At 41.1% G+C, this 27,150-nt stretch overlaps 1 protein-coding gene across 8 annotated transcripts; it reads right to left on the bottom strand.

Moving 5' to 3' along the window:
• Positions 1–572: 572 nt before the first annotated feature.
• LOC132095312 (1-phosphatidylinositol 3-phosphate 5-kinase-like) lies at positions 573–21,362 on the bottom strand. Of its 8 annotated transcripts, none has more exons than XM_059500164.1 (43): positions 21,227–21,362; positions 19,657–19,847; positions 18,030–18,077; positions 17,725–17,883; positions 16,256–16,365; positions 15,911–16,082; positions 15,159–15,366; positions 14,044–14,070; positions 13,187–13,270; positions 12,963–13,095; positions 12,725–12,882; positions 12,488–12,599; positions 11,475–11,622; positions 11,170–11,388; positions 9,728–9,790; positions 8,984–9,113; positions 8,566–8,746; positions 8,425–8,499; positions 8,239–8,346; positions 7,979–8,119; positions 7,716–7,842; positions 6,213–7,429; positions 5,845–5,945; positions 5,607–5,678; positions 5,258–5,429; positions 4,969–5,147; positions 4,734–4,847; positions 4,538–4,646; positions 4,302–4,456; positions 4,131–4,227; positions 3,965–4,025; positions 3,742–3,882; positions 3,521–3,641; positions 3,334–3,429; positions 3,024–3,107; positions 2,836–2,930; positions 2,665–2,724; positions 2,118–2,294; positions 1,898–2,001; positions 1,678–1,806; positions 1,309–1,567; positions 1,153–1,227; positions 573–1,047 (listed from the first exon to the last, which is right to left on the bottom strand). In XM_059500164.1, the coding sequence occupies exons 2-43, from the start codon at positions 19,835–19,837 to the stop codon at positions 932–934; spliced, it is 6,318 nt and encodes a 2,105-aa protein (XP_059356147.1). In that variant the 5' UTR covers positions 19,838–19,847; positions 21,227–21,362; the 3' UTR covers positions 573–931. The 8 variants fall into 8 exon arrangements, with proteins under 8 accessions (XP_059356147.1, XP_059356150.1, XP_059356148.1 ...); XM_059500167.1 differs by having other exon boundaries at positions 11,221–11,388; XM_059500165.1 differs by lacking the exon at positions 14,044–14,070.
• Between the last annotated feature and the right edge of the window lie 5,788 nt (positions 21,363–27,150).

Genomic DNA, 27,150 nt, shown 5'->3' with positions numbered 1-27,150 from the left:
ATTGTGAAAATAATCTTGCATTTACTTTTTTTTTTTGCTTTTAATAAATTCAATTAAAATTTGTCTTTCTGGGTCCAAAAAACACAGGTGACTTTAAGCGTTTTTTGGAGTATAAGGTAAAGCGTTTTTGGAGTTTAAAGGGTGAATATATAAATATTTAAAGTATAGCAAAGCAGCAAATGATGACCAATCATAGGTCGATATGCTAATATGGACAAAACATCCCATTCCCCTTTGCCAGCACATAACCAGCATCAAAACATTACTAACCAGCACATGCTGTTTTTTTCAACAGGGAAAGTCTTTGTCATGATAAAATCACAAATTAGTTGATTATTAGGTATATATATAATTCTCTTTTTCAAGTGTATTATGTTTCATTATACTATAGGGAACGTTACCATGAGCGTGAGAGCTTGGCTAAAAATCTGTGATTTCAACTCCCAATGACTATCCATGGTGAGTGGAAAATGCAGAAGTACGTAGTTTTCACAAAAGAACAGTCCTTAACGATATGTCTTAGTATTCGGTTTTTTTCACCTAGATTGATAAATATATCGTAAAACGGACACTTTTACCAGTATTAATAATCTTTAATAACATTTCTCTGTACATTTATAAACTTTTACATCATCCACAGTTAACAGGTTATAAACAAACACTACTGCATTACAGGGTTCTAAAAGTTCAGCCATTTCAGTTTGGTCTCCTCGGTGGATCTTTGTGGATCTTCTGGAACTGGGTCTTGGCACATCAGTTTTGGTCAATTTGTGCATAAAGCGTAGATAAGAGAGGGGTTCAGTTTCACCCAGCTTCAGACAGCACTGCAGATAACGGATGGTGCACTACAGTGGGTCTTCCATTAAATCACTACAAAGTACATGAGAGAGCAGCATATCCCTTTCAAGCTGTTATGTTCCCTTGTTGTAAATCAGCAGTTGAGACCAAGACCTGTCCAGTGATCAGGGACCATGAGGAAATATTTGTCCATGGCCTCACAGAAACGTGATCGATACAGCTCTGGTGACACCACCGTGGGCATTTTACCTGTCAGAAAGGAAAGATGATGAGACATGGGTTTAAACAAGAGGTAAGACTTTCAACTTCTGAGAAAAGCATGGCTGTGAATGTTTTAGGAAGGTATAACTGTACCTTGACCTCCAAGAATCCCAGTCGATTTGACCACCATCTCCAGCTTTTTATCCCATGTGAAAGTCCGGATATAATCTTCAAATACACAAGAGTTTTAACAAGCACTAAATGAAAAGTCCAATATGGATTTGAAAATAACGGGTAAGATTTTCTCACCTATGATGCCCACAACTAGTTCATCTGTAGCATCATCACGGCCCACCAGCAGGGAATAATCAATGATGAGGTGGCTGGACAGGAAGTGGGCATCACTGAGGATGGCGGCACGCAGAATGGCCTTGCAGTGTGAGCGAATATAAAGGGGATTGTCATGCACCAGTTTCAGGAGGTTCTCATCCAGGAGCACCTCACAGCTCTCCTTTCCTAGTTCAGTCTTAACGTTCCTGTTTCTCAGGGATCCCTTCAGGTCAAACACCTACACAAACACAGGAAACAGGTCCACGTAACAGGATGTGAAAATCAAAATTCTCAAACTGATCAGTATTTCTGAAACAAGCTGCTAATTTAAAGTCTCAATAGATGTACCTGTGCCATCTTTCGCCCATAGAAGAGGTTTTCCATCACCAACAGGTCCAGTTTCTTTTCTGTGTTGTTCTGGGAGTTCTTGTAGCCGATACGGAAAACTCCCAGAATCTTAGCAAGTGCTGTGGGACGCTGTTAAACAGATACAAGAACAGTTTAGAGAGGAAAAACAGAAATGGGCCAAAAAGGCTACCTTAGCCCTACAAGGTATGTATTTCCTTACTTTTTGCTGGACTGCTCCTGTGATGTAAGTAAAGTAGTGGGGTGCAAAGTCTAAGAAGGACTGAACCTCTAATCTCGGCATCTGTTTTAGAATAAACCGATCATCTGAAGAGAAACAGCATGTTTAGTAAAATACATCCAACAACCTAGAAGTCTTCACTTAATAAAAGCAACTACCTTAATGAAAAAAAAAAATTGTAAAGGATTTTGCACGGTTGTACCTTCAGTGGCATAGAAAACAGCACCGGACTTCCCACCACGAGCTTGCCAGTTGACACAGCGGGAGAGCGATCGCACAAAATCATCCTCCGAGCTCTCCATAATCGCTTCCCGCATTTTATGGAACTCTTCCGCATAGTAGATTCGGCAGTAGAACTTGGCATTTGCGTCTGAGAACTCTGCATTGTAAGTATGATTTCCAGATTTATTGTTTATGGTCGTAGTGAAGTGAAAGTGAAGTGACATTCAGCCAAGTATGGTGACCCATACTCAGAATTTGTGCTCTGCATTTAACCCATCCGAAATGCACACACACAGAGCAGTGAACACACACACACACACTGTGAGGACTCTTTAACCATTAGGCCACGACTTCCCAACAATTAGTTATTATTAAATAGCTCATTTATTTTTCAAATATATTTGAAAACTTTGAAAAGATAAACAGCTGACTTACTGGTTAGTCTGTAACCCACAATTACTTAATGTCAGAGGGTCAATAATATCTACCTAAAATTGTTCAATCTGCTATTTGAGGCCGATACTTACGAAGCTCGATGTGTGGGTTTCCTGTCTGCTTCTTCTGTTTGTCTCCACTTTCAGGCTCCTCTGCAAAAGAAATCCCAGAAACATTAAGTTTCATTAGAAATCCCATATCAGAACAAATTCTAAATGGTATTTGTAAGTGGCTAGTATTTGGTGAAGTGGGGTTAGTTTTACTGAGTGGGTCAGCATCAATGCTGCTGCGGCTCAGCTGTGACGTGCTGATGTCACTAGGTTTGGCTGGGCTGCTCTTTACTCTGCTCTCTCCAGAACTATAGATGACAGAAAAGAGGAAACCAGCTTGCTGGTTTACAAATATACACAGAAACAATAAAGCAGATGAGGGAAATTAGTGTTTGATGTACCTAATGGCCTGAGATATGTCATCACCTCCTGTCTTTGCTGTTGTTTTTGTAAGCTCATCAAGGGCAGTTTTATACTCTTTACAGCTGGATAAGGAGAATAATGTCTTATTTAAATTGAGAAGTTGGATTCATATGCAGAAATCAGACTGATTTACTGAATCTAATTAGCAAAAATTTATATTTTGTTGAAATGACGGTTCCAAAACTATACATAAACATATATTAAAATGAATACTAAAATAAATTTCAGAATAAATACATAAATTTAGCATTTTCAGATCTACTTTTTAGTTATACAAAGGAGCTGTACCTGAGTGCAAAGGCAATGATGGAGCTGGGCTCTCGCTCACACACGGCTATAGGAACTCTTTCGTGCTCATACATCAAATAGTGCTTGTCTGGGTCGCTAACATACCAGAAAAATAGACCTTTATCAGCTTGAGAAAGAACATCTTTAGTTTGCTTTTTTAGTATCCATAATATCATAACAGCCTTACAAAGGGAAAGGGATGGGATTGTAGCTATTGCCGGGTAACAAGTTGGCAAGGATGGTTTTCATGGTGGACTTTTCCTTTACTTGACTGTCACTGGAACCAAGTAAGTGTCCATCAAACATGTCTAAACAGTACAAGAAGTAGAGAGATGAAGAGAGAGAGTAAGTCAGGTGGGATGATTATGTGTGATTTCAAACACAAGGAAGTGTCTAAAGCGAGTTTACCGTCTGGGATGCTGACAGAGTCCTGATCAGGAAAAGATGGTCCGCTCGTGATGACGTCTGAAGCTTGCTCAGTCGGAGACGGTAACTGTAGTAATGATGAGGACCCTGAACTTGACGGAAATGTGTTGAGATGACGGTCCTCTGTAAGAAACGACTGTGAGTCGACTGTGTGCAACAATCAAGAGCAACCTTTTCAAGATGAATAAAGGGCTAATGAACTCACCTTTCTCTCCATTTGGAACCACAGGGGATGGGTTACGAGGAGAGGACTCCAAAGCACTAGTCTATCAATCAAAAATAAAATAAAAATGATCCAAAGTATGAAGTAGATGCTTTTATTTAAAGTCCAGGAGGTGGCTTACTTGAGCAAACTACTATAAATGACTGACCTTGGTCTCATCTGATGGGGCTTGTCTGTGTCTGCCAGGGCTGGGAGGAACAGATAAACGTTTCCTGCCTTTTTCTTGCTGGAACAAGTCCTGAAGTCTGGAGACAAGATCAAATAAAAGTTCTACTGTTCTGATGGCAGATCTTTAGTTTCAGTCTCTATCAGTCCTCACCTGTTGTTCCAGGACTGCAGGGTCTCACACAAACCCTGCTTTTTGACCACCACTGACTCCAGCACAGTCTGTAGTTGTTGTGGCGAGTCCATCGTGCTGCTCTGCAGACGCACTTGTAGCTTCTCTATCCAGCTGCGAAGCTCTGATTCCTCCATCTAAGAAAAAAAACATATTTAATTAAAGTAGCTGGACATTGGTTAATACTCTGAATGAAAGTCCTGAAAAAAAAAACCCACATCTTTCTGTGCAAACATATCCTCCATTTTTTCTTCTCTGGTCTTGCTGAAGGTGTCAGTTTTTAGAGAGGTGAGACGGTCATCTATGGCAAGGTACACCTGAGCCACCCTACAAACAATGGAAATTCATTAATTTAGCTGTTATCTGGAGGAGGTTTATGAGGCTGGGCAAGAGACGTCCAGAAGGGAATCTTACTTCTGGGAGAAGTCTTTGAGGTCCTGCTGCAAGTTGGCTTTAGAGGGACCCTGGTTCCTGATGATGATTTTTGGAGGAGGCAGACAGATCTCGAACAGCCTCACTGGGATGTAGCTACAGATGACAGAAGAGCATGAACACATTTGGATTAAATGTTTGTAAAAACGTACTAAGGTACTCGTATTCTGCACATTCGAATATAAAGAGATCTACAGTATATTGTGAAGATGCACACCTGAATGAAGCCACCATCTGGTTGTAGGAGAAGTACTGGTGGTAATCTTTATGGATGGAGTGGCCGCAAGGCTCTGCATTGGCCCGGCGGGTGTACTGGTGACCATAGAATCGTAGTTCTAGATACTTGGCGAAGGACATGGACCAGGAGTCATTAGACAAAGGAACTACTGGAGTAACCTGAAAAAGAACAGTTACAATTCACGTGAATCATACTATAGTAACAAAATACCTTACATTAGTTTTACATATATATATATATATTTTTATCCAAATGCTCACTGTGTTACCTGTTTACAGATACGGCACCAAGAGTAGTTGAGGATTGTGTGCTGATATCCGGGTACAGGCGAGTCCAGCTCTTTCAGAACAATCTGGACACAGCCGTTACCGTGCACAAAGCGCCGGATGTGGTGAACCATGGGGGTCTCACAGTACATACTGGGGCACTGATAAGAGGGTCTGAATCACACCCATATAACACAAAATCAGAATAAACAGCAAAAGAGCAAATACGTTTTTGCAGTACTATCGGAACCGCTATCAGTAATCATGAAATTTCATTTGAATTGACTACTGAAATTTTGGTACTATGACCAACATAAGAAACAAAAATAGATGCGTGGTTTAATACAATACCTAAAACAGTATCTCTCTAGAAATACGCCAAGAGTCAAGTCGTTCTTTCCATAAAACTCCATTGTTACAATCCTGTAAATACATAGCAGATACAATAAAAAGCTAGACCTCCCTGCATATTGAGAATATAGTCAAGTAACATGCTTTGTCATACATTGTTAATACATGTATGACATATATCCAGCATATGTCATACATCTTAAATTATTAAGACAATGCAAGTGTGCTAAGAGTTTACCATGGACTAACGCAGGGGTTAGGGGCATTATTAGACTCTGCTGAAGAGCTACTGAACAGCACACAGAGCCTCTGATGGTTGACTGGATTTAAACAGTCCATCTGAAACATAAAAACAATTAAACATAGTATAAAGTATTTTTAATTAACATTTTAAACCAATCATCTTTTTCTGCAGTTTATAGGAAGTATTTGGTTAGCAGTGAGCAGCAGCTTAATGTTCGCAACCCATGTTTAATGCAAACAGATAAGTAATTAAAATAAATAACACAAATCAAGGTTCTGCATTTAAAGTTTTAAAGTGGCTCACTAATCAGAATGTAGCATAAAGTAACAGAATAAACATACTAGCAGACAAGAAACCCTCACCTTATTAGCCCAGGTCATTTCATTCAGTCCTGCCCCTTTATCTTCTTCACTGTCTGACTTTATTGACGACTTTGTGGGTGGGGTTTCACGGAATTGCATTCCTTCTCTTTGCCGAATGCGCCCCCCCTGGGCACGATAGTCAGCCAGCATGCGTGCCAGCTCCTGACTACTGCCTAGCTGCTCTACTATACGGGCACCTGTGAGTTTGTGACAGGATAAAATCTGGATGGTCCGCTGGTGCAACACAGTACCGTTGGTCAGGCTGCCAGAACTAGGGCCAGACTCTTTCAGCAGCTGCCTCTTGCGGCGTCCGTCCAGCTCTTTCGAGTCCTTATTCAAGAGAGGTGAGAGGTAAACCTGTTCTGGGAAATAATCCCGGCTACGACAACGCAGTCCAGCAGCCGTGAGCAGGTATGGCTCCCGAAAGGTAATAAAGGGTGAAATGCAGAGGATGATGTCTTTTAGCTCCTGTTTAAACAAAGCTGAGATGGATTTGAGGCGGTCATCTGAAGAAGCTACATGTTCGGTCACAAACAGGCCTGTGTCATCCTGTAAGGGATCCCTAAAGAGCCGGGTTGGTGGAAGGGAGTTCTCAGAGCTGGTGCTGTCCCGATGGACCAGAGTCCCCTCCAGCTCTTTGTTCTTCTCCTCCTCACTAGGTGCTTTAATTACTTCCTGTGACGTCTCTTTCAGGTCTGAAATAAGGAAAGGTGGTGACACCGGCTGGGGAAGGCTGGAAGTGAAGGATGAAAGGGGTGTGGAGGTCTTTATAATCTCTTCCTCTCCTCCAGAGAAGGAAGCAACTGAACCATTTTTATTTATTCTGGGGCTTTCTCCATCTTTATGAGAAGATTCTGAGTTGGAAGGCTGTCTACTGTGGGCTTTGATAATCTCCTGAAGCCCTGGCTCAAAGTCTCCTTCTGGAAGAAGCGTGAGGTAGTCATCCCCCAGCGTTGAACCATCATTATCTTCCTCTTCCTCCAAAGTGGTGCTTTCCAGGAGACATGGGAAAGAGGAACTCTCAGCCAGGCTAGGAGGCATAGCAAACTCATCCATGAGGAAAGAGATCTCCAGCTGTGAGTGGTACGCTACGCACACCATAAAAATGATGATCTCTTTCACCCGTGCCAGCTCATACTCTGAAGCACCACGGAGCTTGATAGTGCAGCCAAGCTGAGGAGGACACCCATCAAAAAACATAAGGCTCTTCATTTCATCTGCAAACAAAAAAATTATAAAGTGAATTTTACAGATCATTTTAGAATTACCAGTAAAAACTAATTACAAAAGAACATGCCAATTAACGTTCAGTTTAGAGTATTAGATGATGACAAAAGTAACTTAAAAGAAAAATGAGCATGCACAGTTAAATAGCCAATATTAACAAAAAATTGGAAAATGAATAACCAGTATAATATTGATTAATTGCATCTAAAAAGAATAACATTTGTTGTCAAACCTGACATGCATCAAAAAAAAAAAAAGACAGAAATTAAGACTCACTATTTGGCAGCTGGAAGGAATGCAGGTAGAACTTGTGGCAGGTACCCAGACGAGGTTTTGTAAGAAGCTGGTCCATTGAAATGACTAAATCTCCCTGAGTCATTCGACTCACACGGTCCAGAACTTGCTGTGTTGATTAAAAAACACAAACCAGATCAAAACAACCCATAAAAGCCGTGCCGTGTCATCTCTGATTATGGCATTATCAATGGGCAGCTATGTTGAGTATATTTTTGAAGAGACGCCTTGGAGAAGGTACTAACAGGTTTGACATTAATCACGAGGCTGATGCCGTGTTCCAGTAGCATGTCCTGAGCGATCCGGGACACAGTCTTCTCCACCAGCACCAGGTTTGGTCGGACGTCAGCAATCCTCTGAACATAGTTCTTCAGAAACTCATGCTCCTGGAAGGCACAAATGGCTAGTTAAACGATTTCTCAGATTCTTGTATTTTTAGTGTATTCTCTGAAGATAATTTGCAAATCACATTTACAGAGATCATGTAGGAGTTAGTGACCGTTACCTGTAACACAATCGGGTCAATGGAAGTGAACTTGGTCTCTTCTCTGTATAGATACTCAATGGAGCATTTGAGGAGAAGGATCTTGGGGTTTTTGATGTAAGGGTTCATCTGTTGAGAAAGGCCTGTGACTGTTAGTACATATATTACATGACCTTCTCTGTGGCATAATGTTCAATCAACACAAACCTTTTTGTGTGCAATATTCTTTGTGCAAACAAAGCCGTTTACTACAGCAGAGTCAAACTTCTTTCCTCCAGGAATCTACGAAAAAGCAAATATTAGATTTCAAACTAGATTCATCAATTTTGAGTCCAATGTGTTCCTCACCTTCTTGATGTGGACAAACTGACGGATATCCATGTCGTCATCACAGCTGCGCACGTCTGGTCGCACCGTCTGCACAACCTGCCTCACCACAGGCACAATGATGTCACGCCAGGAGAGAGACAGTGATTCGCTGTACAGCAGCTGCTGCAGCAGCGCCATCATGTGGCTGTGATTAGCAGACCTGAAGAGGAAGCATTAATCATGATGTGTGCTTCCAAAAGTCCCTAAACTCATTAAACATGTGATGCTTGTGTGACCATAAAGTAGACACTGAACTATATTTATAATATTTTAATCATACCATGTCATTATTACATTTTTCGACCACAAATTCTTTTTAAAGTATTTTGCTCCTAATTGTACATTAATAGAAATATCATCTTATTGCTTTAAAAATACCAATCCTCTGATATCTTACAGTAAACGCTCCATCGCTTTCTTTTCCCCGTTCTCTTCCCGAAGCTGGTCCAGAGAGCTGTGATGCCAGCCGAGAGGTGTGAAGAGCATCTCTTTAGCCTTCTCCTCAACTCTCCGGTTAAACAGAGACTCTACAGAGGAAAACCCCATTAGCATCGGTGAGACAATAGGTCATGCACACTATACTATTTTTGAAGTAAACTGTTATTTCTACTCACCAAGGACACATTAAATTGACAAAAAGTACATTTACAGGTATGCAATTAGCAGACACTTTTATCCAAAGTGACTTACAAAAGAGAGAGACAAAGTGTAAAGATTTATTATAACAAGTTACTATCTATTTAACACTGTTCTTCAAACTCTCTGTTCATTGAAAAAAGCAGCAATGATAACTTTGCAGACCTTATGCCCAAGCAGTTAGTTTATGAAAATAATTAGCACGAGGTTCCATCCCATGCTTTCTGTTGCACTTCCCATAGGTGTGATTTGCTTGTAGGGAATTTCTGACAGACCTTATGATCAACAGATCAAATTTTGTTTTATTTATTCAAAATACTCTTTTATAATTGGTTACCATCTTTAGGTTCTTTTGACCGTTCTGTCCTTTTGCTTTTGATTTATTAAAAAAATTCGAATTAAACTTTAAGCTTCATATTTCAAAACCATACATGTCGTAATAATTCCAACCTTTTGAATGGAAGTATTGCAACAGACTACAATAAAGGATGCTAGAAACAATTACCTTTAATGAAGGCATCACTGATGGATATATTCTGACCTCCATCTTCAGAGAGTAGGACTTCCACTGACGTAGAGAGAGAGAGTGCATGTGAGACAGAACAGTCATGTGTAGACATCGGACACTGAATTATTTAGATTTAACATATAATTAAAATAAATATTAATTTGAGTAAATGCTGCTATAAAACCATGCCACAGTCTGGTACATGCATTCAACGGTAATTTTGAGGAAGTGGAAGTCAGTGTCACTGCTTTGCAACTGTGAGGCACGCATGACGTAGCAGCAAACCATGCTTGTGAGGGAGTATGACAAACTGGAAATGTATTAATATGAAATGTTATACTGGGAAGACAAACCATGTGAGGCTGGGAAGGAAAAAATCATTCATGCTGGATATATGGCATAGTTAGGGCTGTTACTTCAATTGTTAATTATAGTTTGGAGGGTCAGACTAGTATTGAATGGCGAGTCTCAGATCAGCATGACATTGGTTCTGTTCCACACCATAATGAGCTGTTTACCTAGAGTAGAAAAGATTTAACAACATCAACACTATGCCCTAAAGCAAAGCCTGCTACAAATATAAAGCAGTAAAGTTAGGCTGTCTCATAAGATGCCTCATTTTAGCTTCAGTCTAAGGCAGTGGCACATGGATTCTTGAAGCATAAAGCAATACCAGAATGCATCTCCCAGATTTATTTTATTGTATTTTTTTATTCAGAATTAAGCCCCATTCATAACCAAGAATGATACCTATGAAGATAACGATATTAGCGTCCACACCAGTGAACTATATCGTTTGTTTATTGTAAGCACACATGCACCTGCCACTTTAAATTCTCGAGCTCGTTATAGCAGGATTGATTCTGATTGGCTGTCAATCTTTGTATCATTCATCAGCTGGAAAAAATCATTTTGAAAATTATTCCAACGATATTGTTTCTCTGTGCCTTTATCATTATAGCTGTAGTGTGGACTCTGCTATTCTTTAATATTGAGAACGATTTTTAGAACTATATCTTTATCGTTATAGTTATCGTGCTTTATGTGAAAAAGCCTTTAGAATTTGTTTAAAAACAATTGAAATTATTAATAAGTACAATTAATGTTGTGCTTAAGTTATACTGAGTTCAAGTTATAATTTTTATTTATCATTTTATGTTTTTTGCCCCCTAATGGGCATTTAATTTGTTCATAACTTAAATTGTAAATCAAGACTTTTTCTTTGCACATTTTAAATTTACTCTTTGACCCTGGATAGTAAACTGCTGTACATAATTTAATGAGTCATCATTAAGGTTTCTTTGGAGGTAGCTAGCTGGCTGCCTATGTAGAGTGAAGCAGCTCAGTAGGGTTTGGAACAGAGCCAGTGAGTTAGTGCTGCTTTTGAAGCAGACTGAGGCAAACCAGGATGGCCAATGGGCCTCTCCGCCTCTCCTCACTTGGTGCATGGATGTCGGTTTCTGGGGTGAACGGGTCATGGGGCTCCATACTTTTTTGCTCGGCTGGGTAAGGAGGCACATGTGGGTACTTGGCCTGCTTCTTGATGTGAAAATTGACATTGTCCTGCTCCACGTTTATGTTGATGGAGGCGGCTGAGTCACTGTCCACTGCAGAGTGGAAACTGCTGACAGATGTTCTTTTGCTGGGGCTGGCCGAATCTGAAAAATTGTGAGGGGGGCCAGCAAGTTGGTGAGGCAAAGATGCACTGACTGCTATAGGATGTTAACATTCATGGGATCCTTACTTGGTGTGACATAGTCATTGTCATCAGCTAGCTGCTCAGTGTCACTGTCGTCAAACTTGATGTCTTTAAACCATGACGGTTCGGAGTGTCCCTCCAAGGAATTCACACTCTCACTGTCTGGAGAAGGGGTTTCTGAGAATTCTGTGCTCTGAAATACAACAAACACATTAGTGATGTGATGACTAAATGATGATTAGATCTAAATCAGTTTGGTTTTGTATAGTTCTCTTCAAAATACACAAGCCAAATTAGAATCTTTTTTTTTCTTTTTTTGACTTTCAATCTTTTTCAGATGTTTTACCAACATCAGTCCTGAATGTAATTACCAAAGATTCATTAATTTTCAGGAATTTAATCATTTAAAACCCAGTTAATGCCTAGTAAATGATAATCAGATTATTACAGTTTTGGAAATGTCAATGATTAGCAACAACATTCATTCTGATGCATTGTTTTTTTTTCTGTGGCAGTGTTAGATTTTTATTTTAATTATTCACACACACACACACACACACACACACACACACACACACACACACACACACACACACACACACACACACACACACACACACTTCTCAGTACATACATACAAACCACACTTACATCCATACCAATACATCCACAGTATTATAATCAAATTACTGTATGTCAGTTCAGTTCAATTGGCCGTTTTAATTGCTTTAATGGGTTTCAATGGGAACAATTTTGTACTCAAGGTCTTGAAAATGTTGCATTGTAAAAATAAAATGCTATGGAAGTCAATGACGACTGTTTTTTTTTTTTTTTACCAACATTCTTCAGAATAACATCTTTTCTTTTCTCATACAGGTTTGGAAAAACTTCAGGGAGAGTAAATAATGACTGATTTTTTTTTTTTTTTTTTTCGGGTGAACTGTTCCTTTAACACAGACAAAATGATAAAAGAAAAAGACAGAAATGTCCCAAAGGACGCGCAACAAGGGTTAAACAACTGTCCAGATATAAACCTGCCACAGAATACTTGTTCTCACCTGGAGGGGGCGATATAAGGCATACTCATCACGGAAGATCTGATCATGATGAGTGACACAGTCAAGCCAGCGGCCATCTACCAAAGCCTGTCCAATAGCTATGGCCTGAGCTCTGTGTCGGAAAAACCAAGAGGAAATAAAACTATTTAATAGCATACAATTAAGCATCTGACTATGCTTGAAGTTGTAATGAACCGAAAATAAAACTGGTCAAAACCATTATTTATTGGTTCTTACCTAGTTGAAATAGTGCCATTTCGTAAGAGCCAGTTGACCAGCTCTTTACCCACAATGCAGTTGGGGTAAGTGCGCAGCCAGTACCGATGGTCCTGGAACTCCATTCCTGTACTGTTATGGCAAATTTTCTTCCACAGATCTTTAAGTTGAGAGGAATCCTACAAGATAACCAGAGTTTATAACAACAACTCGAAAGTGAAGTCAAGTTGAGGAGGAACCTGCAAAAGACAGTTGTTACCAGAAGGATCTTCCTCTCCTCTTCACTGTGGTCAGTCTTACATAGGGCTCGGCTGTTCTGTGGACTAACCGAACTCTCAGAAACCATGGATGAGCCGGAACGGTCCAAGGACAGGTTGGTCACACTGGCTGACCTTAACACATTAAATAAAATATTGTATTTATAATCTATAAAAATAAGTGCTGAAATGAACGAAAATATCTTTGATTAAAATAAAAAAACACCTTTTTCTGGCTGGCGACTTGCCCATATCCTCCTGGACTGCTGTAAGTCTGGAACTGAGAGCACTGTTCTGAGATTCCTGATGACTAGAGTAATCACACATATACACGCAAATAAACCTCAGCAACAGCTTAACCATTTCTCTTTGAAATACTTCATAATTAAATGTCACTCAAGCTATGCATGAAACAGAGTCACACTTAAAGGGCTAGTTTACCCAAAAATGAAAATAATGTCATTAATGACCCTCATGTCGTTCCAAACCAGTGAGACCTCCGTTTATCTTTGGAACACAAGTTTAAGATATTTTAGATTTAGTCCGAGAGCTCTCAGTCCCTCCATTGAAACGGTAACGGTGAACGGTATACTGTCCATGTCCAGAAAGGTAAGAAAAACATCATCAAAGTAGTCCATGTGACATCAGAGGGTCAGTTAGAATTTGTTGAAGCATCAAAAATACATTTTGGTCCAAAAATAATGAAAAATTACGACTTTCAGCATTGTTTTTTCTTCCGGGGCTGTTGTGAGTGCGTTCACAACACTGCAGTGACGCTAATGACCTGCGACGCTGCTGATGTGTTATCTTTGTTATTGGGCGCACCAGAAAACACATCAGCAGCGTCGTAGGTCATCAGCGCCCTGAACGCGCTCCCAACAGACCCGGAAGAGAAGACAATACTGAATAAAGTCATAATTTTTGTTATTTTAAATGGAGATGAACGGAGGTCTTATGGGTTTGGAATGACATGAGGGGTCATTAACGACATAATTTTCATTTTTGGGTGAACTAACCCTTTAAAGAGCAGCAGCATGTCTTCACTAGGAGGTCATGCAAAACAAAAGTAACACTAAAACTCACTTCTTCCTCATCCCAATGGAATTTTTTCTATGCATGGAGAGAGAAAGGAGAAAGGATGAGCATTGAGACAGACTCACAACACATTAGCAGAAGGAGTTAGCTGAGTGGAGAGAATTAAAGTTGCATTACAGTAATCCTGTGACTGTTTTACGTAATTCGGTATGTCAAGGGGGGAATTCCATCCTGAATGCGAAAACGAATTAGAATGATTAAAAAGCTTGGTGGCAATAATAATTCATAAATGAGTTAACTGACTACAGTACAATAAAATCATACACATCTTGAAGATGTGACTGCAACATATGAAAAAACAATATGTGTCCACCCTTTCTAAATACTGTCTGCTAGTCCACGACGCTAGCAAGGTGAATCCCAAGAAAACATGTCCAGATCATATTTTACTCAAAAAAATAATTAAAATAAATAAATAAATTCTTGTTACAGCGTAATTAAACATTTAAGTACAGAGTTAAATCAATTAATACTTACTATATGGTTAGGGTTAGGATCAGGGTTTGGCTTAGGGTTACTTGCATGTAATTATGCATAATTAACCATTATTTTAATAGTAAGTACAATTAACGTGTAACAAGGACACCTTAAAATAAACTGTTACCAAATTAAATTTTTCATAAAGAAAATGTAACTTGTGAGTTTTTTTTACCGTAACAATACTTTCATGCATTAAGTATTGAACACTTTCTGTTATTTTTTGCAATGAACTGAAAATTAAATGAAATTTAACCCCAAAAATCTTTATGACAGGATTCATGAGATTTACAGCAAACTATTTTAATGGATATAAACCTCAAAAAAACAACATCTAAATTGTCCACTTTTCCTCCCATTTGATTTGTTAACTACAAATTTTGTTTCTATGCTTTAGATGAGGAACAGAGGAAAAATCTGAAATCATCAGAAATGTAAGGGCCAATCCTTCAACCATCCTCAAGTAAAAGCGATAAACAGCGAGCGCAATGATCATGGTAAGAAAGCAGAGTTAAAACAGAGCAGAGAAACACCAGAGGGATAAGGTAAAGTGAGTGGGAACAATGGAAGAGATAGTGATATGTCCTTAAGCCCCGCCCAATTTCTGAATCTTTCTGTGTTTTCACCTTTGCCAGGCCAGGTCCTCTTCCAGGAAGATGTTCCGGCTGGCTTTGCGGCCCCCCACAGGTGTGCGCGGTTCGGTGGGCTCCAGGACACACACTGAGCAGGGCGAGTCTGAAAGGGCACTGAGATCTTCTCCGATGGAGCTCGAGTCAGCTGAGTGAGCGTAGCTCAATGCTATCTTACGACAGTACGTACAAGCCCGTAAATCACCTGCAGTATGGGGGGAAAAAGCCAGAAGAGACAAGATTAGAGAAGTTGGACAACCAAGATCCCTGGCAGAGATCAGTTTGAACTTGTGTACCCTGAAAAGGTCTAAAGCTTAATGTTTGGGCTCCAAAACCAACCTGAATATAAGAATAACCAAAGTAACAGTTTCTCAGAGAATGTAGTCTAACTGATCGAATAGTTCAAATAAGTTTACAGCATAAAATATCTGCAAAAGTAGTACTGAAGAATTCTTTTTTGCTTTTTAGGTAGGCACCGATTCCTCCTGAAAGGTCAAAGTGCATAGACCCAAATTCTTACCTTTTTCGAAATCAAACCAGTTAGTCCACTCTACAACCCATTTAAATCAAAACCCCCAAAATGTCAAACCACCGCAAACACACGCAGCATGCTAGAGGTGGTCTTACTCTTTAATCTCAAATAGCTGCTCATCTTCTTGTCGAACGCCTCTTCAAAGAGGCTACGTCCACAAACCAGCAGTCAGAATGAGACCCTGGCTTCCCACAGTGAACACCACAACAACACTCACCCGTATAGCCCATGAACTTGCCAGGAATTTCCTGGTTGCAGCATCGGCTGCAGAAGATTTGACCGCAGAGTCGACAATGGTGACGGCGTCGAAAGGTTGTGAATTTCTCGTTGCAGTCGTAACACTCCTTACACTGGCTGTCCGGCATCCAGTACTGTTTCAGATCACTGTCCTGGAACATGATTAATATGATTAATATAAGTTACAATCCACTGCTTTACTCTGTGGTGTATTCTGGAGAATGTGGGTAGGTTTTTTTGTCTATAAACTTTATAAAAATGCAATGACATTCATCTTAAAAAACCTTAAAAATACAGATACAGCTGGTTCACGGGAAATCAATACCTGACTTTTCCCTTCCATGATTTCCTTGAGTCTCTTGAGGGCAGTGCGCAGCTGGACAGCTGTTCGGGGATCGTGGCTGCCCAGAGGAGCTTCTGATTTCCGTCGACCCTCTATAAATGCAAAGAAACAGACAAAACAAAAACAATAGTCAAATACAAAACTATTTTTTTTAGACTTACCCTAAAGTACAATATGAAGGTGAATATGCATGACACACATGCTCATTCAAAACCAAAGCCTGCAGTCAAATATCCAACAGCACTCTTTAATCCTGTCAATGATTGCTTATGTCAGCCGCCATAGGACAGCGAGGATTTTCAGGATTATGATTCTCACGATTAAACTATGAATGAATAGAAGCATGTGAAATTACTAAAACTAACAACTAAAAGATCATAACCGAAATGTTCAGCTCAAATTGTTGACGCAGCCATCTTTTCACATGCAACAAATGTGGTTCATTTAAAACTATACGCTGCAAAATTAATTTTCTTTATCAGTATTTCTGTTAATTTTTCCAATAAGCATATCTAAACATCCTTAAAACAAAATAAATATAAATGAGTGTAAGATTCATGTTTTCAGAGAAACGAGTTGACCTCGTCAAATTTTTTTTATTGGGGGGGGGGGGGGGGGGGGTTGTTTAAAATAAGACAAAGCTATTTGGCAGTTTGTTAAGAAAAAATAACCTAATGTGATTAAAGATATATTCTCTGAAATCAAATCTTAGTACTGTATATTTGTTTCTCAAGAAACTGTTTCATTTCTAAAACAAAACAAGATACTGATAAAGAAAATATTTTCTTTTTGCGGTGTACACACAAGATTCAACTCGGTGTTGATGAATTGAAGCATTTTAGGACTTCATACATATGAAATAGAATAAAGAATCCTCACCTTCCCAGTCCACTGTGAACAAAAAAGGGAACATACAACAACTTTAGCCTAAAAGATTCCGGCACAAGCAATATTTTATCATAAAACTCAATCAGCACTCACAAAATGTTGAGCTTCTAGTCATTTTGAAATCATCTTGCAACTTCAAACCAAATAAAAAGTCATGGTTCACAATACCTGTTCACCACTTGAATTATAGTCATGACTCTAGAATGTAGTTTTCCAGGTTTACAGCCAAACAAAATCTGTTTCCTGGATTTACTGAACCGTTGTCTGTATTTTCACTAATAGTGAATGTCCAGTGGCCCTCCTGAGAGTTGTATGGATTATATGAGGGCAGAGTCTAACCTTCGAATCACTGTTATCTTCAATGATAAACCCTGTGAGAACCACGCTGCCGTGACTAGTCATCAATCAAAGAGACCACTGATAGGACTAGCAAGAGAATGCTTTGAGGAATACAGAACAATGCTTTTGTCTACGGGAAAAATGCTAGACGATAAACTGTGGACAGCTGAAAAAAGACAATTGTGTACAATTATACAAGTATATGCAATCTTGTGTTTTTGTACCTGAAGCAGTGGATGTTCTTCTGAAAAGTTCTGAATGTTTCCTGTGGGGTTCGGAGCCATGTATAGAATGGGAGGGACTTGCCCAGTTGCGCCGTGGCCCTTGAGGTGATGATGAAGCCGACTGACTTTTCTCGGTCACTGAAGGAGGTCGTCCTTCCTCTGAACAATTGAAAGCAACAGAAAACCTCTGTCTCCATCAAAAGGTAGAACATTTCACATTTTGTGGTGATTTGCATTGGGTTGCTGGTTCTTCTTTTAATCTTCTTTTCCCTATACTTTTATTTCCGTACAAAATCTAGACTTACCAAGTTTAGCAAGCTTTTTTGCTGGTGCAATGTTTGCACCTGTTTTTTCTAAAAGGAATGAAAGGGACACATTAGAGAGTTGATCACTATAAAAAATAATACTTATAATGAATTGAAAATTGTATGGATTATCATTCTGATTAACTGTAAATCAAAACATCTAGATACATCAATAATATGCAAATAAATTAAATTTTAATTCCTGACATTTCTCTGTTGTGGTATGTCAAAGTATTTCTTCAGCTCCACTGACCTGATCAAATATATTACCTAAACAAAATCATCAAATGTCCAACACAAATGCAAATGTTGAACATTTGCTAAATCCACTAGAGTATCATCTATTTCATAATTAATGCACATGCAGTAGGAGTTTCACTTTTATAAAGTGTTCTTAGGGCACATAATTTCCTCACTGTAAGCTGTTTACTCCTTAATGTAAAGTGAACTATAAATTTAATAGAGATCATCAATTCCTTTTAGCCCTATGAATAGTTCTGAGTAAAACTCCTATGCACGTGGACAGGATGCACCTAAATATTCTTTCTTAAAGCTTTATGTCTTATTATAATTTCTTGTTAAAGGGTCCACTTTCACTCTTGAACAGCAGCGCTTCCAGCGGGAATGCTGTGTTGGTATTATACACAGGGACAGAAAAAAAAAAAGCTATGAGAGTAAAATAAAGAACCCCATGAAAGCATACAGAATGGGCACTGTGTTCTTGGTATATTTTGAGCAAAATCACATGACTGTTTATTTCCCTCCTCTGACTGTTCAATACAATTCCCACCACCGACTTTCTGGAATTTTCAGTAGAGCACATTCTCTAAAACTAGAATGGCTACTTCATGTAACCTTGTACTTTTCTACCAGAAATCAGATTCAAGTTATGCTTTAAATGTGCAACCAAACTATGGCTGAACGATTATGACAAAAATCATAATTGTTGATTATTCCCTTGAAATTGTAATGGCGATTATTAATTACGATTATCACAGTTTACATTGAATGATGTTTATATCATTGTTAGATGCAACTGCATGCCTTATTTTTATATCAAAATAAACAAGCTGAAAATACTCGAACTGAAAAACTTTTAGTGCTTCTCTATAGTATTAAGCCTCAAATGTCAACTATACATTGGATTTCTTTCCTCTTTGAATTATAAAAAAGTGAAAATATGAATGGTTTTATAATGTTATACAAACCATAAAATTTTAATAATGGGAAAAACCTTTAAGGTAATGTAGAAAGAACAAATGCATCTTAAGCACGCAGAATAACATAAGTTGTCTTTGCACGATTAATTGCAGCTTTGAATGATTACGTAATTGTGGCATCCATAATTGTAATCGCAATTAGAAATTTGATTAATTGTGCAGCCCTAAACCAAACAGTCAATCAGGAATACAAAATACTTTGCATCCAATTTCCAAATAAGCTTATTAAAAAGGACTACACTTACATAACTGCATAAAGCTGTTTGATGGGGGATGATATTCATGAATCGGTATTTGATGGCATAAAACAAACAGTGAACCTTTGAAACAAACTTCATCATTTTAAAAAAAATGATGGAAATGCAGATGCAGATGTTGATTACAACACAATAAAAATTCAGTTTCACCTTTGCTGAAGCGGAACAGACTGACGAAGGAGCTGTAGGCGGAGCGCAGGGGCGGCTCGTCCTGCTCGGGGGTCAGGGGTTTGAAGTGTGTTAGATGGGACGGACTGGTGGGAGAGAGTGGCGGCTCGGAGCTCCAGTCCATCGCAGAGGACGAGGAGGAAGCCTTGTCTTCAGCAGCCATGTCACTGCCCCTGAGGGACAATCCAAACCAGACTCAATCCAGTCCAAATCCAGATACAATAATGTGTGTTTGATTATATTTGTGTCCTAAAAAACTTCGGTTTTTACTCTTGTGTCTAGTTAATGTTTAAATAAATAATGTCTCAGTAATATCTAAATAAACCCTGATGTCAGTAACTAAAGCAGAAAGTTAATGTAGAAGTCAGTCATGCGAGCTATATAATGTGAACCTCACTACAAAACACTACAAATGAAGACATAATCAGCCATACTTACTGATTATAAAACAAAAGAAGAACAACAAGAAACAATATCACAAGGCAGACTGTGAAAGAGAAGTTCCCTTTATAACAAAAAAACTTCTGCACAATGTGATATCAGTTAACTTTTAGGATTTATAAGATGTTTGTAGACATGTCAGTGAGAAAGTGATAACCAATATCTACAGGATTTATTATTAATTATTATTCACTCATTTCAGAAACAGGACTGACACTTTACTAACTAGCTGTAAGTGGCCAAGTGATGTGGATAGAGGAATGGCAAAAAAAGGCCGGGGGATGAAAACACAACAAACACGAGTTTCAATGTCATGTGATTCCTAGAGAGCTGTACTATGGCGAAGATCTGCTAATGACGTTACCGCTAAGAGCGTCCAATCAACTAACATACTTAATATTCATGAGCCAACCCTTCCGTCTTCGTAGGCTCCATTCACTGGCCACCTGACAGACGTCTGCCTTTCACCCAATCAGGTAAGACTATTCACGAACCATCCTGATACGTCATTAACACCCAGGAACCAAGCCTCCGCCATAGTAGTACTCATAAACTCGCATTATGCTGGTTGTTTATTATATTAGTTTTAATCGTATACACGTTCAGCTAATTTTCGACTGTTAACCATACATGTGCATTATTAATACAAACACGGAAGAAAAGAGCTCTGCTCCGTTATTTTTTTTTTAGCGAATTCATAACAGATCATGTGTGAAGTGGATGAGATCTAACATAAATAATAATTTGACCGTAACATTACTGCAAAATGCTCATTAGCGAATATACTAAGACATAATTGAATGCAACAGAGCAAATAAGATAAGTACTAAGCTAGGCTTATGTCACATTTAAGCAGTGATGCTTAATTGTAAACTGTATTTATCCGAGAGTATCTCATCCATTTAATCTGCTAGGCTTATTATTTAGACACATTCAGTTTTGCTTGTGGTTATCTTAAAATATATATTTAACAACACATGTTTTCGACAACAGTGTCAAATGTCCTGTTTCATCCTTTAAAGGCCCCAGTAAAGTTAGCAAAGCTAGCTGTCTGATAAACTAATACCAACATACATGTATCATCACGGTGTAACATAAATGTTATACGTACCTGTGGCGCCGTTTTTACACCATGTCTTTGTCAGTTTTTTAGAGATATCATTAATCGTTAATACATTAAACCGAAAGACATGTTCAGTTAATTCCACCCTTGTGATGTTCGGATAATCAGACCTGCTAAGTCGAGCACAGAGAGTTATGATACAAAGCGCTTCTCATGATCGCAAAGTCAGGCATAGCTAATCGATAAAATAAATAAATAATAAAATTAAGTGCACTTGCACTTTAAAACTTCATTTTAAAATATTTATTGTAAAATTTTAGACATTTAACATAACATGAGATAGTCATATCTGGTTGTATGTCAGACATAATTGGTTTAATGCTTTTATTAAGATTTAAACTTGTACGGGCTATTATAAGAGGGAAATAATAAAAACGAAATTACAATACAACCCGAATAAAATAAATAAATAATAACATAAAACAGTAAATTAAAAAGAAAAGAAAAAGAAAAACAGGAGCTAAAAGATTAAATGAGCTTTACATGCTCAGAACCTTAACTGTGTAAAGTGACACTAGCGGTTATGATTCACAATTGAACCGTTACTTGACCACAGCAATGGCACCACTTAATTCAATAAGAATATAATCTTCTAGAGATATAGAAAAACATTTCATCTGGTTTTATCTTTAAGATTTACACCCTGTCTTGCATGAAATACACTTCATCTTGTGATGTATCTTTGTGTTCAGATTTTATAATTTCATCACATTCCTTTCTCTCATCCGTTATGTTAGTAGACATTTCATGCTCATTTCTTGCAGTTTTCTTATTCTCTGCCTTCCCATGTCTCTCTGCTGAAACTGGTGGCTGAGAGGATACCTTTAATAACACATAATATGAAAAACTCAGAGTATGCACGCTGAAGGATACGCTCATTCTCTTTAGTGATGCTTTAGTCTTTTTTTCAGAGCCAAGACTGAAACAGAAACCATAAAGTATCTTATGTAAATGTTTAAATATTATAGAAGTCATTGAATATTTAATATTATATTGTTGTATATATTATACCTTTTCTTTACATAATAATTTCTACAGTCAACTCCTCCGCTGGTCTGCATTATATGGTGCTTTTTTTCGAGAAGCATGTGATCTTCTCTTTTGACTCTTCTTCAAGCTGGTAATGACGAATATGCATGCGTTTCCCGAGCTTTCCATTTTTGACAATTAAACGGTGGAAATGTCGACATCTGGTGGTAGTTCAGCTTTCCTACCTGTCGTTTCTTCAGCTTGACGAGAAGATTATAGGTTTTTGGTGGAGTTGTGTTGATAGTTTGATAGTTGGTTTGCGGATTTAACCTGGAAATATTATGCATATGATAACATCTCGGTTACGTATGTAACCTTGGTTACCTGAATAGGGAACGAGATGCTGCGGTGACGTCACCACGTATGGGAACACCTTCGGTGTGACGAATGTCTGAAGCCCTATACCATCCCGCCAATCTTATTGGCTAAATAGCGCGTGGCACCGCCCAGCATGCGTAAGCATATATATACCTGGTGCCGCGCGCCATTTACCTCAGATTTCATGACGAAGAAGAAGAAGAAAGCTATCAAGGTATGGCACGGCCAGAACCGCAGCATCTCGTTCCCTATTCAGGGAACCAAGGTTACATACGTAACCGAGATGTTCCCTTTCATAGGTCACTTCGATGCTGCGGTGACGTCACCACGTATGGGAACGCTATACCATCACGCCTGACGTACCTGATAGCTTGGATCCAAGGAAGCATCTGCTCAAGCAGAGGGAACCCGGGAGCCAGGAGCCATCCTCACATCCAGACTGTAAGACCTGATAAAAGTGCTCGGTGAGGACCAGCCTGCCGCAGCACAGATATCATCCATAGAAGATCCACTGAGAAAGGCTTGAGAAGAAGCCACTGCTCTCGTGGAATGACCTTTTACTCCTAAGGGCGAAGCGAGCCCGCGCGCCTCATAGGCCAAGGAAATAGCCTCCACCAGCCAATGGGACATGCGCTGTTTCGTAACTGCATGGCCTTTATTCTTATGTCCAAAACAGACAAACAGCTGGTCAGACTCACGCCATGGGGCAGTACGATCCACATAAGTCTTTAACGCTCTCACAGGGCAAAGACTTAGATCCCCAGACTCTGCCGCAGCAGGAGAAAAAGCCTCCAGGACCACCCGCTGAAAATGAAAAGGATTAGATGCGACCTTAGGAACATAATTAGGCCTAGGTCGCAACAACACTTTCACAGAGCCTGGTGCAAACTCCATGCACGAGGGTGAGACAGAGAGAGCCTGTAAATCCCCAACTCTCTTGAGGGAGGATAAAGCCATGAGAAGAAGTGTCTTCAGAGTCAGGAGCTTATCCGATACAGTTTCCAGGGGCTCAAACGGATGCCCTGACAAACCCAGTAACACAAAGGATAGATCCCATGAAGGAACTCGCACAGGGCGGAAAGGTCTCAACCGTCGCGCACCCTGTATAAAGCGAGAAACCAGTGGATGACGACCCACTGAGACACCACCTATATACTCATGGTGAGCTGAGATAGCTGCCACATAAACCTTCAGGGTGGCTGGTGTCAATCCATCCGAGAAACGGTCCTGAAGAAACTCCAGTACTGAAGCCACAGGGCAGTAAACTGGATCCACATCATGAGTTTCGCACCATGTCATAAACAGTTTCCACTTGAAAGCATATAAGCGCCTCGTAGAAACTGCTCTAGAGTTCAGTATAGTCTCGGTAGTTTCAGCAGAAAGACCGGGACATATCAACTCACTCCGCTCAGAGGCCACGCCCACAGATTCCACAGCTCTGGCCTCGGATGCCAGATCCGTCCCTGTGCTTGTGATAATAAATCCCGTCTGAGGGGAATCTCCCACGGAGAGCCCGCTAACAGATTGATGAGATCCGCAAACCACGGCTGTGTGTGCCATCGCGGAGCCACCAGCAGCAGCTGTCCCACTCTGTCCCGCCGTATTCTGCATAATACCGCTGGGATCAGACGAATCGGGGGAAACGCATACAAACTGGTCCTGGGCCAGCTGTGAGCTAGCGCATCCAGACCCAGGGGTGATGGAGGGCATAGGGAGAACCATAGCGGGCAATGCGTAGTCGTGATCGACGCGAATAAATCCACTTTCGCTTCCCCGAAAATATGCCATAGGTGATTCACCGTTTGGGGGTGTAATCTCCATTCCCCCTGTTCCAGAGCCTGTCTGGATAGTAAATCCGCTCCGAAGTTCAGTCGTCCGGGGATGTGAACAGCCCGGATCGACAGAAATCTGTCGTGAGACCAAAGAAGAATACGTCTCGCCAGCCTGCACAGGGGGCGAGAACGCAATCCTCCCTGATGGTTCAGATAAGCCACGACCGCAGTGTTGTCCGTTCTGAGAAGCACATGACGGCCGATCAGTAGACTCGAAAAATACTGGAGAGCCAGAAAAACTGCCAGTAATTCCAATTTGTTTATGTGCCAGCTGCGTTGTGCCGCTGTCCACACTCCGTGGGCTGGGCGCCCATGACAAACAGCTCCCCACCCGGTCAAAGACGCATCTGTCGTGACAGTCTCTCGGGAAGCACAAATTCCCAGCCGAACCCCGGTGAAGAGAAATTCGGCTGACATCCATCGTTTTAACGACATCACACACCTCCGCGTCACCGAGATCGTTCGATGCGGAGGACAACGGGGTGAAATATTCTGTCGTTTCGTCCACCAATGAAACGGGCGCATGTAAAGCAAACCCAGATGAATCACGGGAAGCGCCGCCGCCATTAGACCTAACAGTCTGAGGCACAGTCTCACCGTCACTGTGTGACCCGCCCTGAAGTGCTGAACGCATGACGTAATCGACTGAGCGCGCGGGAGAGAGAGCTTTGCTGTCATCGCGCGAGAGTCCAATTCTATTCCCAGAAAACTAATCCGTTGAGAGGGGACTAACACACTTTTCTGGAAGTTCGTGCGTACAGTCAGGGTTTGAGCGTGGACACTGCAATGAGAGTGTTGGATGCGCAAAAGCGGTCCAACAGCGCTCTCTAGCGGAGGGCACAGTCCCTGGCAGGCAGCGAAAAAATCTGGAGCTGCTGTTCGGTGCCCGAGAACGAGAGGCATTGGCCGTCGAACTCAGGTTCAACCTTTTTCGTTGGCGTTGTTGAGCCGGTGGAACAACCCTAGGGCCCCAATCCTTGCGAGGGGGCGACATAGGTGAAGGCTCTTCCCGAGAGGGCACTCGCTGGCGGTGAGAGGAGGTTGAGCGAGAACGCGCGGGCGCCTGACGACGTTCAACCTCTCTGGGTCTGCGGGGAATCAGCTGGCGGAAAGCGGCTGATTGCTGTTTCGCTGCTCTGAATTTCTCCACCACTCCTTAGACACAGGGGCATCCATGAGGAAGGATTTATCCTTTTTCTTTATATCGGTGAGATTAAGCCAGAGGTGGCGCTCAACCGTAATTAATCCAGCCATGGAACGGCCCACTGCTCGAGCAGTATGTTTGGTAGCACGAAGCGCCAAATCAGTTGCTGGCCGTAATTCCTTAACCGCCTCAGGTGTAATGCCCTCCCCTTCGTCCAATCCTTTTAACAGCTCCGCTTGGTAGGCCTGAAGGACCGCCATAGAATGAAGCGAAGCAGCCGCTTGGCCAGCGGCCATATAGGATTTCCCCACTAAACTAGACGTGACTCGACATGCCTTTGAGGGGAGGAGGGGGCGAGACTTCCACGCCGCGGCCGAATTAGGCGCAAGATGTTCGGCGAGAGTCTCTTCCACCGGTGGTATCGCGTTATAGCCATGGCCCGCCATGTCCGAAATGGTGGCGAAATCCGCAGCCGCAGCGTTCGTGATGCGCGCCGAAAACGGCTGTTTCCAGGACCTCGAACCCTCCTGGTGGAGATCCGGGAAAAAGGGTAAAGGCCTCCGGGGCTGCGTAGGTGTCCGACTAGTTAGGAAACGGTCGTCCAGCTTCGAAGAAGGTTGGGCCTCGGCCTTCTCAACCTCCCATTCCAGCCCCAATGTACCCACTGCACGGGAAACCACATCCAACAGCTCACTGTAGGAGGGGGAAACACGCCTCTCCTGTCCACTAGGAGGGAGAGGGCTCGTGTCGGCCGCAAAGTCCTCAGACCTCGAGGCCGCAGTGGAAAGAACGTCGTCATCATGGCGGTCACAACCGAAGGAGATGGCACTACATGCCTCCGGTGTGGGCGGTAAATCCTCACAGGAAAAGACGACAGGTTCAAAAGTTTTTCTGTGTATTAGGGTAGGGGAGAGCGAGCGATGTGGAGAATAATTTTCCATCGCTGAACTGTCCTCAAACTCCATGTCACACGTGTCACCCCAAACTATCACCTCGTGCGGTGCCTCGGCAGTCGCAGAAGTGGTGTGGCGGGGGTTAGACACGGCGACATCGGAGAACACATCTACCCTAGAGCGAAGCACCCTGAGCCGCAGGCCATCGCAATGGGGGCATGAAGAAAGGCCGCTAAGCGCCTCCTGTGCGTGGTGTAAGCCTAGGCAAACTACGCACCTGTCATGAGTGTCCCCCTTAACGATGTACCTGGTACACGGGTCCTTGCACTTTTTGAAGCTCATCGCGTCCGCGGAGAGGAGTATACTGCTCGTAGATGATCGCTGAGAACGCGAGACAATAGGGCACAGAAGATTCGCTTCGTACTGAAGGAATGAAATCTGAGGTAAATGGCGCGCGGCACCAGGTATATATATGCTTACGCATGCTGGGCGGTGCCACGCGCTATTTAGCCAATAAGATTGGCGGGATGGTATAGGGCTTCAGACATTCGTCACACCGAAGGAGTTCCCATACGTGGTGACGTCACCGCAGCATCGAAGTGACCTATGAAAGGGAACTGTAGTTACGCTGTAGTTTTTATTATACCCAAAACCCAAACAAATATACCAAACATTTGTATAGCTCTTAAGCACTTC

Source organism: Carassius carassius, chromosome 19, assembly GCF_963082965.1.
Source record: "Carassius carassius chromosome 19, fCarCar2.1, whole genome shotgun sequence".
In the NCBI taxonomy this organism is placed as follows: domain Eukaryota; kingdom Metazoa; phylum Chordata; class Actinopteri; order Cypriniformes; family Cyprinidae; genus Carassius; species Carassius carassius.
Note: the sequence above shows the minus strand (reverse complement) of the source record. Positions and strands in the feature narration are given on the sequence as shown.

Excerpts from the sequence above, each read along its gene's own strand:
- LOC132095312 (XM_059500164.1), bottom strand. The coding sequence starts at position 19,837 with ATGGCTGCTGAAGACAAGGCTTCCTCCTCGTCCTCTGCGATGGACTGG. Across the intron at positions 12,600-12,724 it reads AATGGCACTATTTCAACTAG|AGCTCAGGCCATAGCTATTG; the intron begins GTAAGAACCAAT and ends TTTCCGACACAG. Across the intron at positions 9,791-11,169 it reads AACCGACATCCATGCACCAA|TGGAAGTCCTACTCTCTGAA; the intron begins GTGAGGAGAGGC and ends TCTCTACGTCAG.